The sequence below is a fragment of the Streptopelia decaocto genome (genome assembly GCF_964273445.1).
Source record: "Streptopelia decaocto genome assembly, chromosome: 1".
In the NCBI taxonomy this organism is placed as follows: domain Eukaryota; kingdom Metazoa; phylum Chordata; class Aves; order Columbiformes; family Columbidae; genus Streptopelia; species Streptopelia decaocto.
Window position 1 is genome coordinate 149,074,392 of NC_138663.1, and position 15,358 is coordinate 149,089,749.

The following is a 15,358-nucleotide window of genomic DNA, read 5'->3' on the forward strand; positions in this document are numbered from 1 at the left end:
ATTTGTGTCTCACAGGTCATGTCCCATTTTGATTTTCTAGTTTTTAATAAGAGGTGAGCTGACATTGCAGCCTTTACCACCACAGGGGAGCTAATTCAAAATGCTCTCCTATGCCCACCTGCGAATTTTCATGAAACTTGAAGGAACTGCACAACTTTGAAGTCTCTGCCTCCCTGCTGAATTTGTCTGAAATTGGTCAACATGTTCAAAAACTGGAATGGGGAAGAGAGAAAGACACAGACAAACATCATAGCTTCATAAATTGCATTCCTCTGGGAAACCCAGCTAGAAAAAAAAGCAGGGGAATAGTTTCAAACGCATCACTGAAACTTAAAAGAAATGCAAAAAAAAAGTTATATTATGAAAGACGTTTGCCTACAAATAGGGAGAACAAGACATTTATGAAGAAAACAGTAAATCACAGCAGACTACTTGTAAGTAAAGTAGTAATTTCTTAGTAAAAAGCAAGATAAATCCATAATTTCCTCCTCTGAGCTTAATATCACTCTCGATTTATAGCAGTGAAGGCTCTGCATCACTGTGCTAGTTTGTCTGAAAATGAGTTAATTTTCTTCATGCAGTTAGAAACCTTTCTTTTTCATAGCTAGCATGATCGTTATTTGGACTCAGTTTGAGAACAAGAGACAACACCCCAGCACAGAGTTAATGTTTTCAATTGCTCTGGTCTGAGAGCCAAGGGCATTCTGAGTGTTCTGCCCACAGGTGTGAGGCATCGAGGAAGGAGGGCATGGATGGGGCAGGGCTTGACTGATCAGTAAGAGTATTCCATCCCATTACCATCAAGCTTCGTATTTAAGGAGAGTCAGGATCTTCCAGTAGCTCTCTTGCTCTCTGGTTCTTCTCTTTGTGCTCAGAGACCTGCTGGGGGAGTTCTGTTTGGTGTGTTTAGTTCAGCCTTTTGCCATCCTTCTGTTTTGCAGGGACCTCTGGGCCTTTCTCCCTTTTTCCTCTTTTCTCTCTGTAGGATCAGCTGTTGGGACCAAATGCTGCTGCGTGGGACTGGCTGCTCGGTGTGGACAGAGTTTGTGAGGAATTGCATTGAGTATCTTTTATTTTATGTTCTATTTTATATATATATTTACTAATAATGTATTAGTATTTCATTGTTTTATTAAACTGTGTTTATCTCAATCCAAGTTTCTCTCTTCCTTTCAATTCTCTCCCCTCTTTAGGGGTTGGGAGGGGGGTGAGTGAGCGACTATTGTGGTTGTATTGCTAGCTTAAGTTAAACCATGACCATTATAAAATTAATCATATTTCATGATACTTGACTATAATCAGTCTACTGTAAAGTGCACATTTGATGTGCTGTTATTCAACCAAGACACTGCTATTTTTTGCCAAGAACAAGGAAGGTGTAAAACCTTCCACAAATCCAGTCCTACACACCTTCCTTTACCCAGATGCCCCAAGGACTTTCTGCAACTTCCTCACATAAATAAAAGCAAAGCCAAGCTAAATCTAAAACCAACACACAGTGTCATCTGATCCTGTCTGATCTAGCCAGGGAATCTTGATAACAAGAACTCTGGGTTTTCTACTTCTTTTTAACACATATAGTTTCAGGAAAGTGTTCCTGACTTAAACTTCTTGCACAGGATGAGATCACCTGTTACAATTGAGCTGATAGTGTGGCTCATTGCTGCCCAAACTGGCATGACCAATGTATTTTGTCTCTCTCCCCATCCTTTTCGCAGCTACATGGTCCCAGCCAAGCTCTGGCACTCATCTGATCCTGCCCTGGGTCAACTGAGCTCACTAAACCAGCAGGAAAGTAATTCAGTAAAAAACAAAAAGCAGGATGCTTCTGCCAGAAGCAAATCCAACCCTTGCCCTGTGCAGATGGATTCACTGACCAATTCATGCTTCTCTGAAACTTCTCAGAAAACAGTGGAAAAAATTACTAACATTTTAAGGCAGATGCAGCAGTTTTAAGTCAACTGGGAAACCCTGCCCTTCATGTTTTTAAGACATTCTGATATGAAAAAATGAAAATGAAAAGGGCTTTTGCTTACCATTTGTCTTCTGTTCTCTACCAGGTGGATGCCAACAATCCCTAAGAAAGATCCAAAGCCAAGCTAAGGCAAAGAACAAAACCAACAGAAACATGTGAGATCAGCTTATTTGGTCAACATATCAACGCATTACAGTGATATCTGAGCTTACGTATCACACAGATGGGCTAACTGGGGTGGATCAGGGAAAAGGGTGGAAGTAACTCCTGGCTATAAATCATATGGGAAATGACCAGAACTGTAGCTCTTTGATATTTCAGAGCAAACTTGTCTTGTAGTAAACAGAAGTCTGTATAGACATACTCTTCTATAACCTAGCTGCTTTTACCATAGTAATGTATAGTTTTACACACTATAAAGCAAAAACTAAATGAAACAGGAGAAAAGAACACTTACATTTAGCCCATACATAGTTGATTTGGGAAATTGCAAAGCTATAGGCAACTGCAGACAAATAGTTTTCCTCAAAAAATGGATACGTTGCAGCCATGCAAATGACTCAAGTTCAAACCCTAGGGTTGGGTTTATTTGGTTTTAATGACTAAACACTATCACACATCCCGGAAAATGTTCTTGCTAAAATTCTACATGGACTAGCACAGTTAGTTTCAACATGGGACAGCTGCAGGAGAGAGAAGAGGAAGGGACACTGGAGCAAGCTGGCCTCACTATTCCTACCAGTGCTCCTTCAACACCAGGCTGGTAGGAAAAGCCCCCTCCTTGTGATGAGCCTGTGAAGGTTTGGAGAGGTAGAAACTCCTTCAACTCATGGTTAACATGAGGTAAAGCACCAACAGGTGATAGTGACCTCTCCTCAGACCTTCCTGGAGCCAGGACTCCTGCTGGGCTCACACAGGCTTGCAGAAAATAGGTCTCCTTGATACAGGGAATTAACAATTAACTAATTAACACTTAAAAAACTAACACTTGACACTTAAAGAACTAACCTTTTAACCCACATCACTATTGCCTAGCCTTGCTTAGCTCTGTGTAACTTATTGTACGAAAAACAGGACTTCACTGATGCCTTGCAAAAATAATAATCCTTGGGTGCATCCTTGGTGCATCCTTGGGTGAACTAGATTACTGAAACTTGGGCACAGGACAGGAGATACGCCAGTTTTAACCAACTCAGCAGTCTGAGACCTAACCAACTCATCACACTGGACAAAAGGTGACCGTGGACAGAGAAAGAGGACCCGGGTTCACGATCACTGCGCAGCTGCAACCAGGAGGAGCCAGAAGTGGAGACTATGGAAATGGTCTCCCGGAACTCATTGTAATACGAACCGCCTTCTCGGGGACAGGTTATGAATATGTATAGGCGTTCCTAAAACTTTCATGAATATGTAACACTTTACTGCATTTAACCAAGCTCACAGGTACTGTAATTTTACACATGCGTTAGGTGAAATGATTCCCCATGTGTCCAGCGTTGTAAATAAATGCATACCTTCCTTATAACTTCAAGGGTTGTAAGGTCATTCCGCGCCTCATCCTTAGTGCCACACACCTGAGATATACCTGGCCACAGACTCAGAAGCAGCCCCAGCAGGAGAGCAGCTGTCAACAGGCTCTTTCCATGGAGCTCCTTCCTTGCCTTGCCTGATCACATGCTGCCCTGAGGTCACCTCAGCCTCAATCCCCTGTCACTTCCACGCTCCTTGCTCCCCACTTCGCCTGGGCTGACACTCCCCCCAGCCCTGACACAGCCCCAGTCAGCCCCTCGGCTCCCACCCAACCCACCCCACCCCAGGGATAGGCATGACATTTCTGCTAAGGAGTCTAAGCTCCTTTCTGGAACAAGGTCTCTGAATCTGGTTCAAGGCCTCTCCTCCAAGCACAAGTTAAGTTTTTAAGGACGACGTGTCCCAGCCAAGGGCTTGACCAATGCCCGTGAACTCCTGGCTGTTACGCACAACCGCTCACAGCAGAAAGCAAATCCCCTGCAAGCACTTTACTTGCTCGGTATGACAACAGGAATCCGTCACTCCCTCTCAAGAAAGCAAATGTAGGGAAAGATTTGCTGTAAAGTGCTTTGGGAAGATTTATGTGAAAGGGAGGCACAAGGACTAAAAGCAGAGACATTGAAAGAGTGTGCCAATGACAGCTGAAGACAAGAGAGACTTGGAACCCTGAGCAAGGACACTCTGTTCAGGAGACAGCAACTTTGTAAATTAAGACAACTACATCAAAATGACATCTGGTTTCAAGCCACATTTTTCATCCCAACAGGAACAATCCATAAAGCCCCATTTATGGCTGTTGCAGGGGACACAGGGTGGAGTAATATTATCTGTGTGAAGAAAACATGAGTAAATACAGAACAATAGCAATTAAATCAGAAGGAGCAGAACCATAGACAGAGATCGTGATGTAAGCCACAGCATTGCTGAGATCAGTTTAGCTTTTTCTGCCTGTTCAGACAATGGGCTGTTTGGGTTGGGAACTCTGGAAGTCCAGCTCAGTATGGTGGTTGGGACAATCAGACCCTGTAGACTCCTGGTTGAAAGATTATAAATATAGCAAATGCAAATAATACAAGCAGTAGTCATAGAGAAGTGACATTAAATATAAGCAATACTTATAAGGAAGTGAGACTGAAGAATCTCCAACTCTGGCTTTGGAGCTCATTCCACAAAGACAGTCCTAAACCCAAACTGATGATCAGCAGTGATCTATTAAATGCAGACACCTTCCTAAGTGGTTACATTATACATTATATGTTTTGTGTTAAATTGCTTTAGATATAATAATGCAGATAACACCTAACACAATAAGGATTTATTCAGAAAAAAATCTTTTTCCAAAACAAATTACAAGTGAACAGATATACAGAGAAATTAAGGCACCTAATTCTTCTGGAAGCCAATGGCAACTAAGCAGAAGCTGAAATTATATTATGGGTCTATCCGTAAAGTCCTGCTCTGCCAATGCTTCTAGATGCAAGTAAATCTAGGCAAGTGGATTGTCTTATTCACATTTGTAGGTGTTTGCAAGGTAGGGCCTAATTCTGCACAGTTTTTAAGATCAAAATCCCTGACCTAAGGCTGGTGGAGATTTAGACCTCACCAGCTCTGAAGTTAATACTTTACTACTGAAGTCTATGAGAACCAGACCTTGTTTTTAATTGTAATTAACACTGTCTGACCTCTTAATCTTTCTTTTCTTTGAGCCCAACAGTTAAATATGTAGTGTCGAATTCAGTCCCCTGGCTTTAGGTATCTACAAGTTTTGGACCAGTGCTATGTTGGTTTTCTAAGCTCCCTCTACTGTCATCTACTGTCAGCGGAGAGGAGAAGCACCTTTGGAGAGTTATTCAGCGCTTTGTGAAAGAGGCGGCTGAGGTTGCGGGGAAGTGGAGGAGAGGCCACCACATAGTCCATCTACCAATGGAGTCAATAACCTCTGGCCACGATGTGGGAACACAGCAGTGTTGTCATACAACTGTGAGCAGGCTTTTGGCAAGATAATATGCAGGGTTTGCGTAGCACCTTTAACTCTTGCTAAATGTTTGTGATATTTAGTGTATTAATGAAGTTTACACTGACAATTACTCATCACTCTTTCTGAGTGACTTCAATAATCCATCATATGTGCACAAAAAGAATCCTGAATTTTATGAGAATTATTTAGCTCCAACAATCTTTTGAGGGGGGAAATTATTAATACGCAAGGTTTTGTTTACAAAGTGTTCTGATAAACTCTAGCTATTCTATCTGGTTAGTAATGACTCCAAGACTTTTTTATAAATATATTTTAGTAGATCATATTTTTCATCTGAGTGAATAGACATTGTCTTATTCATAAAAGAAACTAAATGCTGAAATAACCTTTTCTGTGCATATGGGCTTATTAAAGACAACAGTCTGAAAAATGAACATCTTTCTAGAGAAAAAATACAGATAATATGGTCTTCTAAAAGATTTTAATTCAAATTATGGAAGAAGAAGAGACCTCTATCAGTATTAATGTATCTATTTTAGCTTAATGAAAGGAAAATTCATTCTTTCAAGGTTTTATTCTTGGAACTACCTTTTGTTCTATTTTTAAAACACCACTCCTTATAGATCATTATCCCAAAATTATCTTTCTGAAAGACCTGTTCACAGCATGAGACTAAGATGTAAGAGGGCTTGCTTAGAAGGAGCAGTTCTAACTCACAAATTATTAATGGCAATGGAAAATGTATGCACTGTGTTAAAAGATACATAGGCCTCTTCTCCTGGCATTTCATTCCATAGAGAACAAGAAATAACGGCACCTGACAACACATTTTAGTAGTGGTGGAGCCACATACCTAGGCAGATGCCTAACCCTAAGTACATGAGTTTCTTTCTTCACCTTGCACTGTCTGTCGCCTCTTGGCTGACTTGGGGAGACTGAATGAGGCAGATGGGTCTTTATTTCCTGCCCATATTATTTCTTTCAAAATTCAGCCCAGGAATCTCAAAAAACTTTCTGGCTCCAGGAGTTTCCAACCTTTTGGATATGACCAGTCCCTTCTTTCAGACCACGGGTGTTGAATCAGCAAGGGCCTGTCAGGGCCACCCTTCCCAAGAAGTCATAGAGGCACCCCAGGGCTAAGCAGACACAACTCGAATCTTGTGCCCAGCCCAGGAATGTGCTTAAGTGGTCTGTTCCCAAGGCAAAAACAAGACTAAGGATTTTGGAAGGGGATCTTGTATAAGAGGGCTGGCAGCAAGGCTGCACAAGAGGACGTTTGGCAGGCTCCAGGGAGAAGCTCCCATGTGCCCATCAGAAGGGCCTTCCCTGCAATGGACCCCCCAGAATTTCTGGCACATGAATACAGCAGCGGAGTGGCTCTTTCTGCCATCGGAGTAGTAAACCTCTAAAAGGTCTTTTAAATCTATCCCATGCCTACTGCCTGGTCACTTACATGCCCACATTTAACAGAGATCAGTGGAAAGTCAAGCAGAGGTTCTCACATAGGGCCCTGAGCCCAGCATATGCCTGTGCAGTGCAACCCTGACCCCCTTCTGCCCCCTAACAGCCTCCCCTTTGGGGCACAGCAGAAAAACAGAGCCTAACCCCCACCTCATCACACACTAGAACTAGAGCAAAACAAAGGAGAATCTCTCTCTTGTGAAATGCATCAAGACTGAATTTTCTCTCTTTTATTTTTTTTTTCTCCTTTTTTTTTGTTTTGTTTTGGTTTTTAATAAATCAGAGCTTCCCATATCCAGCTGAAAATAATTTATCTGGTTGTACCCAATAATCTAAAATAGGTTTCTTTACTCACAACGATGCCTGGGTAGTAGCCTCCCACAGTCACATTTTCTGTTCTTGTGGTAGCTGCCAGACCTATGGTCAGTATGAAAAAAGACACTACCAGCAGCGAGACTGTGAACCAAAGTGAAGTCTTCTTCCTTTTTGCAAATTGTCCTATAGGGAGTGGGAAGGAAAAAAAAAAAAAGAGGTTTTCATTGCAATCATGGCAGAACAAATACAAAATAACAGAAGACTTTCCTTCATTAATCTTTTCTATTGTTAACCCACTGTTGTTCTCTCAGTAAGGAGAAGAGCTGGCAGAAAGCTGAGGGAATTAAAAAACACAGAAGTAGCTTAGCATAGCTTAATGCATGCACATTGGGTACTTGCATGAGACGAGTTTTTATTAAGCTGAACAGAAAGTCAGTGACAATGATAATCATGCTTGTCTTCAGTAATGTTTATAATTAAGTGTTGCTCACATCCATAAGTCAGACCCTGCAGGCTTTACACGCTCACCTACGTGAAGTTCCAATTTGACTCTACCTGGGCAGAACATAAAAATTAATATTTTAAACAAGATTAGCAGAAGCTCTGCATGCTATCATGAAAATGAATGTGCTCTTCATATTTACTAGGGTAAGCAAACCAATCTGTATCTCTGCAGCAAAGCTCTAAGGTAGTTGGTCAGGTAATGATATATGGGACTACCTTTTTAAACAGTAGCTGCTCACTGAAATATACTCAGTCTCACTGAGGTTTGGATTCAGATACCCCAAAGTGAAAAAAAGCAAGCTCATCTACTGCTTTCAGCCTGCTTTAAGCCACTTAATGTTGTTACGGTGATGATATATCTGAGCTGCAAACACAGGTTACTAACATCAGAGCTCCAGCCCAAAGCACAGACTTATGGAAGGCAAGCAATTGGCACATGAGCCTAACTAACAAAAAACACCCAAATGAATCAAACTGTGGTCCCCCTTGTGGTGTTTTTGCTTTGAAAGGCAAGTCAAGAGTCTTATGTGGCTTATGAGTAATGGCTGGGGGAACTGAGGCTGTTTAGCCTGGAGAAAAGGAGGCTGAGGGGAGACCTTATCGCTCTCTGCAACCACCTGAAAGGAGGTTGTAGCATGGAGGGGGTTGCTGTAAGCAAAAGCAGGGGAAACACAGGAAAGTCAAAAAGCAAGCAGAAGCTATTTGCAATGAGTCATTTGAGTTATGTGGCCAATTTAAAGCCAGGTAACTTGGCTAAATGTTTACAATTCAAAAGCCAGGCTAGCTTAGTGATGTTTGCAAACCAAGTCAAATAATTTCAATTAATAAGTAAATGCATTTATAACAAAAATCTGTATTTCCTGAAATTTCTCCAGTAGAAAAACAAGCCAAAATAAGCCTAGTCTTTCAGTACGAGACACAAGCAAATTTACTGAAGACAAATATCACCTATTGAGCTTACTGAAGTCTCTTTCACCTGTATGTACAAAATCTGCCTGCTAAAGATCAAGAAATAATTCATAGGACCCTTCAGACACCTCCCCTTTAGCCTATGCCGCAACTGTCTGCCTCTGGAAATTCCCGGTCATTCCATGGAAGATCATTAGGGACATGGAAACGGAGAGGCTCTTCATTATCAATCAGTTCTTTATCAAGTGTATGGGCTTAAAGGCAACTTTCAACAAAGCCAGTTCATATGGCCAAGAGGGGAAAGCAGACTTCAGACTTAGAACACCACAAATCAGCTGGCCTTCCTGTAAACTGAAATGATTCATTCAATACATCTACCAGATTTTAATAATATCTGATGTTCTTGCCACACTATCATCTTTGAAAAGTCATAGAGACCAAGAAATCCCCAATAACTGAAGAAAAGCAAATGTTCCACCTATCTTTAAAAAGGGCCAACATGATGATTTGGGGACTTACAAGCTAATCAACCTCACTTTGGTTCCTGGGAGGCTGAAACTAAAAATATGGAGCAAATCCTCTTGTAAAACATTTCTGGCCACATTAGGAAAAGGTGATCAGCAACAGTCAATGTGGATTTACCAGACTCAAATCATGTCTGACCAACCCAGCTGCCTACTGTGACAAAATGACTGGACTTGTGGAGCAGCAGATGTCTTTTACCTTAAACCTAGCAAGGTTTTTAACATGGTATCCCACAACATTCTCATAACCCAGTTAGGATGTCATGACCTGGATGGGTGGACAAGCAGATGGTTAAAAAATTAGCTGGATTGTTACATTCAGAGGGAGTGGTTTATGCATTGTACCCTATCTGGAGGCCAGCAAAAAGCGGAGTACCATGGGAGTCTGTCTTGGGACCTGTCCCACATAATGTATTCAACAATGACCTAGAGAAAGTGGTAGCATGCCTGCTCATCAGGCTGGCAGATGACACAAAACTGGGGGGCCAGTCAGTAGCCTGGAGGGAAGGGTGGCCATTCAAAGGGATAAAAAATGGGCCAGCAGAAACCTTATAGAATCCAACAGACAGACACAGAGTCCCAAGCAAAGGAAGGAACAACGCCTTAAAATGATACAGGTAAAGGACTTCCAGGCTGGGGAGCAGCTCTGCTGAAAAGGACCTGGGGGTGTTGGTAGACAATGAGCTGCAAATGGACCAGCAGTGTGCCCTGGCAACAGCATCCTGGGCTGTATTAACAGGAGCATCACTAGTAGATTAGAGGAGTAACTATGTCCCTCTATTCAGTACTTTTTAGACCACATACTTTTTACACCCACTTTTGGGGCCCCAGTAGAGGAAATACATCAATTAACTGTGGTGAATTCAACAGCGGACCCCAAAGAAGGTCAGGGGCTGGTGCACTCACTGTGTGAGAAAAGGCTGAGGGAACAGTGCTTGCTCAGCCTGGAGATGAGATGGCTTTTGGCAGGGCTAGTAGCAGTCTTCCAATGCCTACAAGGTGGTTTTCAAGAAGACAGACTCAGGCTTCTCATAGTGGGGTACAGAAGGAGACAAAAGACAGTCAACATAAACTGAAATGCAAGAAGTGTTTCAGACTGGGTATAAGGAGAAAAAACCTTAACATTAGGACAGCCAAGCATTGGAAGAGGTCGCCCAAAGAGGTTGTGCTGTCTCCATCCTTGGAGGTCTTCAAGATTCAACCATGAAAACGCTGAGCAACCTAGTCTGACCTCATAGCTGACCCTCTTTGAGCCAGAGGTTGGACTAGCAACTTCCTGAGCTACCTTGCCATCTGAATTATTCTATGGTTTTATGATAGTCAAGACAGCTAGACTAAAGGTGGCTTCAGTATGTGTGTTCACATCCACTGTTGTGAAACTGCAGCTGCAATGTAGATATCTTCTAAAGAGATGCAGGCACACAAACCTTCTGAAAGCCAATGGGACAAATGCTCCTTAGACAAGTGTTTCTGCAACCACTGAATGCTCTTATGAAAAGTGCCTGAGGAGCCAAGTCTCCACATTTTTCTTGAAGTAACACCTGTACTGGCAAAGGTTAATCAGATTGTACGGAGATAAACTAAGGGTCCAGCCTGACCTCCAGAGTTTTGGTTATAAGTAACAATGTGTAAAAAAGAAGGATATGACTTTGATTGCCCAGACTGAGTTTGATGGAAAACACCTTAGGAAAAACATGCTTTTAATTGTAATTGGAGAAAATCAGTCATGGATTTAGTGAGATAAAACAGAAAGAGATGTTATTATTTATTTGGTCATTTTATGGACAGAACTACATTTTGATTTTGAAATTTACACATGCCAGAAGGCATGTATTTACGTGATACCCTTCAATCATGAAATTCATTCATCTTTTAGCACCTGCATCTAAAATCAGAGCCAAATATCCAATCATCTCTCTTACTTTTTCATAATCTGGTTTGGAAACTCCCATAACTACATGTAGTTAGCTATAAACTCCACCCTTAGGAGAGATGACTTACAGGCAGGAGTACAGGCCCCTTCTGGAGCAGAGACCGGCACATGCAAGACCTTGTTCTCAAATATTGCCAGATGTTCAGAAAAGATGGCTAGAAATCAGGTCAAAATGGGTTTCTGCTCTGTCTGTCTAGGTTTCTTTGGTCACATCAATGAAAATTATTGCTTTGTCTATCAAAATGTGTATAATTACACATGTAAGTCACCAGCATATTGTGAAGCCAAAGCAATACTTGTAAAATAGCATAATATCTTCATACTAAAAAGGCTACAGCTGCAAAGGGTTCCTACCATTAGCTCCTTTCTGCTATTCAGTCACGTTGGCTCCCAAGATTTTTCGAGTCTCTGTTTACTGCTGTTTGTAGCAGTTGCCATGCAGTTTTTTGGACCTGTTTTACTGTAGCTACCAGCCAAAACTTGATGCCAGACTGTTCCCTCAGGGGCCCTGACCACAGCACAGACAGAGGGTCTGGCCCAGCCTCCTTCCCCAACACTCTGTGGCAGAGCTTGGATGGATGGCTGACCATACATGAAAATAGCAGGTAGATTAAGAACAGAGGGAATGCTGCTGTCAGTGTTTCTAGCTTGAATTTTCTTCTAATGTTCCTGTAGAGCAGGAGACAGTTAATGTACAGTATTGACTTTCCAGTTTCGTAATACTGAAGTGACTCTCAGTCTAATTTTGACGTTTATCCCCTTTAACTTCTTTAACAATGATTCAGTATGAACACATAGACTCAGTCTGGATCTTACTCCAATTTAGTTATAGTTTCAAATTCTTGTCTCTAGCACACCAAAAATCAAGCATGTAGGAAGAAATCTTCTCATCATATCCTTACAAGCATTAGCTTGAGGCTGGGGTCAATAGAGGGTGTGAACATGTTATTACCTTCTATTGGCAATATTCTTCAGGAGTTTTGGCCAGAGAAGTATTAAGTTTTGATCTTGCAGCAATGGGCACTACAGTAAAAACTGGGAGATAAATCAGAGAGGTAATGCTTCTTCCACATCACTGGCTTATGCTCTGCCTGGCACAGACTTAAATTGTGCACGAAAAGGAACAGTCCCAGGAACACTCTCTGCTTTGCTTGCTAAACATCTGTCAGGCAAAGGACCTGCTTGAGCCACTCAGCCCTGCAGCCTGACTGGAAGGAAAGAGAATGTCATTGGGACAAGGAGGATTGCTGCCAGGGTGCTGCCTCCTTGGGACAGAGAAAGGCCTGTGAAGAGAGAAATTGAAATCATCCTCCAAATAAGTAAAAAGTGCCCACTGAAGACCAAGCTCTGCTGGACTCAGCAAAACCTTTCATCCGTTCCTCAGTTGCAGGAAACAAAATCATATTTACAATGCTCTGTTCATGATGGCTGGGGAATAAATCCCATTTTTAGGAAGACTATGGAAAATGAATGTTTTTGGGGGGAAGGTATAGATTACGTTGCTGGTAGCATGCAAAATGGTGTATCTAATGATGAATGCTGGGGTCTGGATTTGAATGAAGCAAAGCGTGAGTTTAAAAGGAGAACGAATAAATTTATGATGAAATGTGTTCATGGACCAGAATGCATCCAGTGGTCAAGGGAAAGAAAGAATAAAGTGAAACGGTATCTCTCAACCTTGGAAAACTTGCATATGATCTGCAATTTAACTCCAAAAAAAGTCTACATTTAGGTCAAAGCAACTATACTTTGCTAGCTTCACCACTCTTTTAAAATCCAGCTTAGGACATCATAAAGTCTGTTAAAAAGTGTGGGATGATTTTTGGCAAGGAAAGAATTGCTGCAGGATGTGGTAATTTGCTGGGGTCACTATCACATTTGCTGAATATTAGCATCACACAATTTCATACCTTCCTCTTTGATCTAGTTAAGGTGATCTAAATGGAAACATATTTCAAATATGCTCCAGCCCTATGTATTTTAGCATCTTAATATGAGAAAGGGGAGGAAACTTTTGTAGCAAAAAAAAAATCACATTTTTTATTACCTAATGAATACTACTCAAAATTGTGACATGTTTCAGAGTGGCATTAATCATATATAATAAGATAATTTAAGCAGAAATTCACCATAGACAGAGGAGTATAGCACCAAAGGTATCCGCTGCTGTGCTGCTATCACAAAAGTATTTAAGGGAAGATCTTTGGAGCTAAATTAAAATTTTTTAATTACTGCAGTGCTGACTTCAGTGCAATCTCTCTCTTGGCTACAGTTATCATTGTGTATTTTCAGAAATGGTTTATGCCAGTAAAATTGAATTAATCCTGCATTGACTCCCAAAATTAAATGTGATGGACTGAGATGCTTAAAAGAGATATTCACACCTGCTATTGGTGATTACTTTCCCTTTTCTGATTAAATGCTTGACTTGTCCAGAGTGCTGAACTAATTAAACCAGATGCACCAGCATGCATTTCAAGCCATAAGATAGCAGCTTTTATCAGGCCTTTATTATGAATTTGTTGAGGAAGAATCCATGAGTGTGATATATATTCAAGACCAAAGGAAACATTACAGTGCTCTTCTATATTTCTATAACAGAAAAGGTAAGAAAAAAAAAGAAATCCAAACCCACAAACCCTGCTATACTATGTAATACACCTATAGTAAGTGATATCATGCAGTAACACCATGACTTCATTGTTTTGGCAACAATTGTTTCACTAATCAATAATTTAATGAGCAGCTAATCACTAGTTTAGAGCTAGCATACAGATTCTTCTTTTGCTGCTGTTTACCTGAAAACATTTTTAAGCTACAGCACATCTTTCACTGCTACCTTTTCAACAGTGATACCATTTTTCTTCCAAGTTTAAGATAAAAATTAAGATCTAATACATTTTTAACTGACTGTTAAGATCCTTGAGTACATAGCAAAGTCTCTGTTTATCCATTCAAACACTACACAAAGTAATTCCTATCAATAAGATCTCTTTTTCCTCTGCTTCAATGAATTTTACTGGAATAATGAAATATTTGTCCTTGCTTTTGCATATATTTCTGTTTTTCAGGATGTACGCTCTAAGTACAACCAGCATGCCACTTCAGCAACGAACCACTAAATTAGTAGAAACCGGAGGCAGGAAACCGCTGCCACCCGGGTCGGATGCGAACTAACCAAGAGCCTGTCACCGCCACCTGCCGCACAGGGCCACCAACCTGCCCTGTGCCAGCTCCACACCCTGCTGACATTTCCACCTGTTCCAGTACCGCAAATGCCCATTTTCACCCAGCGGATCAGGATAGCCCTGAAATGAATCTTCTATTAGCGTCCCGTGTAAAGCTATGCGATCGGGTGTTAAACCATCAGCACAGCGATTGATAAAGCGTGGCGGAAAGCTCACTAAAAGAACTGATATTTTTAAACACCTCAGTGAGCGAGAGTAAGAGAGACAGCGTGACCCACCCGGGCAACCTCAGCCTGAAATCCCGCGGTGTCCCCACTCCGCGGGACACAGCGCGGGCAGAGCCCCCGCCTGCGCCTCTCCAGCCCATCAACTAAAGCGCTGAGGCAGCTGCGCGTCCGCGGGGGAAGCCCCCAGCTCCCCACAGCCTCGCCCGGGGAAGCCCCGGAGCGGCTGCCGGCTCCCGCTCTCTCGCTCCGCTGCCGGGGTGGGTGCCGCTCCGTGCCCCCGGGGCTCCCGCACTCAGCGGGGCAGGAAAGTTGCGGCGGGGACGGTGCCGGGGCTCACCTGTGGGATCCAGCACGGCCAGCGGACCCGACACCGCGGGGGCGGGCGGTGCCGCCGCAGCCATCATCTTCCGCGGGCGCCGCCGCTCCGCTCCGCGCCTGGCCGCGCTGCGGCCGCTGGCAGCCGCGGGGAGCGGGCGGCCCCGCGGGCCCGCCCCGCGGGGGAGCGCGGCGGGGGGCGGGGGCGGGGCGAGCGGTGCTGCCCCCCCCGGAGCCGGTGGCGGTTTCCGACCGCCGAACCGGCCGGTGCCCCCCACGTCCCGCGGCTCACAGCCCTGCGTGGGGGACGGGGCGGCCGCGGTGCAGCGCACCCCGGCGGTACCGAGCCTCGGCCCTGCCGCCTTTGCCTGCCCGCAGCCCCGCGGGAGCTTCAGCCCGTGATGGGGGGCGCGCTTAGTGGCCGGTCGGTGACCCTTGTGAAACAGGCTTGACCCAGGGCCTGGGAAGGGGCGAGCTGCCTTGTGGCCCCCGTGGTCAG

At 43.2% G+C, this 15,358-nt stretch overlaps 1 protein-coding gene across 2 annotated transcripts in view; it reads right to left on the minus strand.

The window, feature by feature from the left end:
- Positions 1-14,998, minus strand: part of TMEM255B (transmembrane protein 255B) — a 76,817-nt gene extending 61,819 nt beyond the window's left edge. For both annotated transcript variants that reach the window (XM_082057493.1, XM_082057494.1), the window contains exons 1-3: positions 14,882-14,998; positions 7,300-7,442; positions 2,037-2,099 (exon numbers count right to left, since the gene is read on the minus strand). In XM_082057493.1, coding sequence (XP_081913619.1) covers positions 2,037-2,099; positions 7,300-7,442; positions 14,882-14,948 — 273 coding nt within the window. In that variant the 5' untranslated portion in view covers positions 14,949-14,998. The remainder of the gene's footprint in view (positions 1-2,036; positions 2,100-7,299; positions 7,443-14,881) is intronic.
- Between the last annotated feature and the right edge of the window lie 360 nt (positions 14,999-15,358).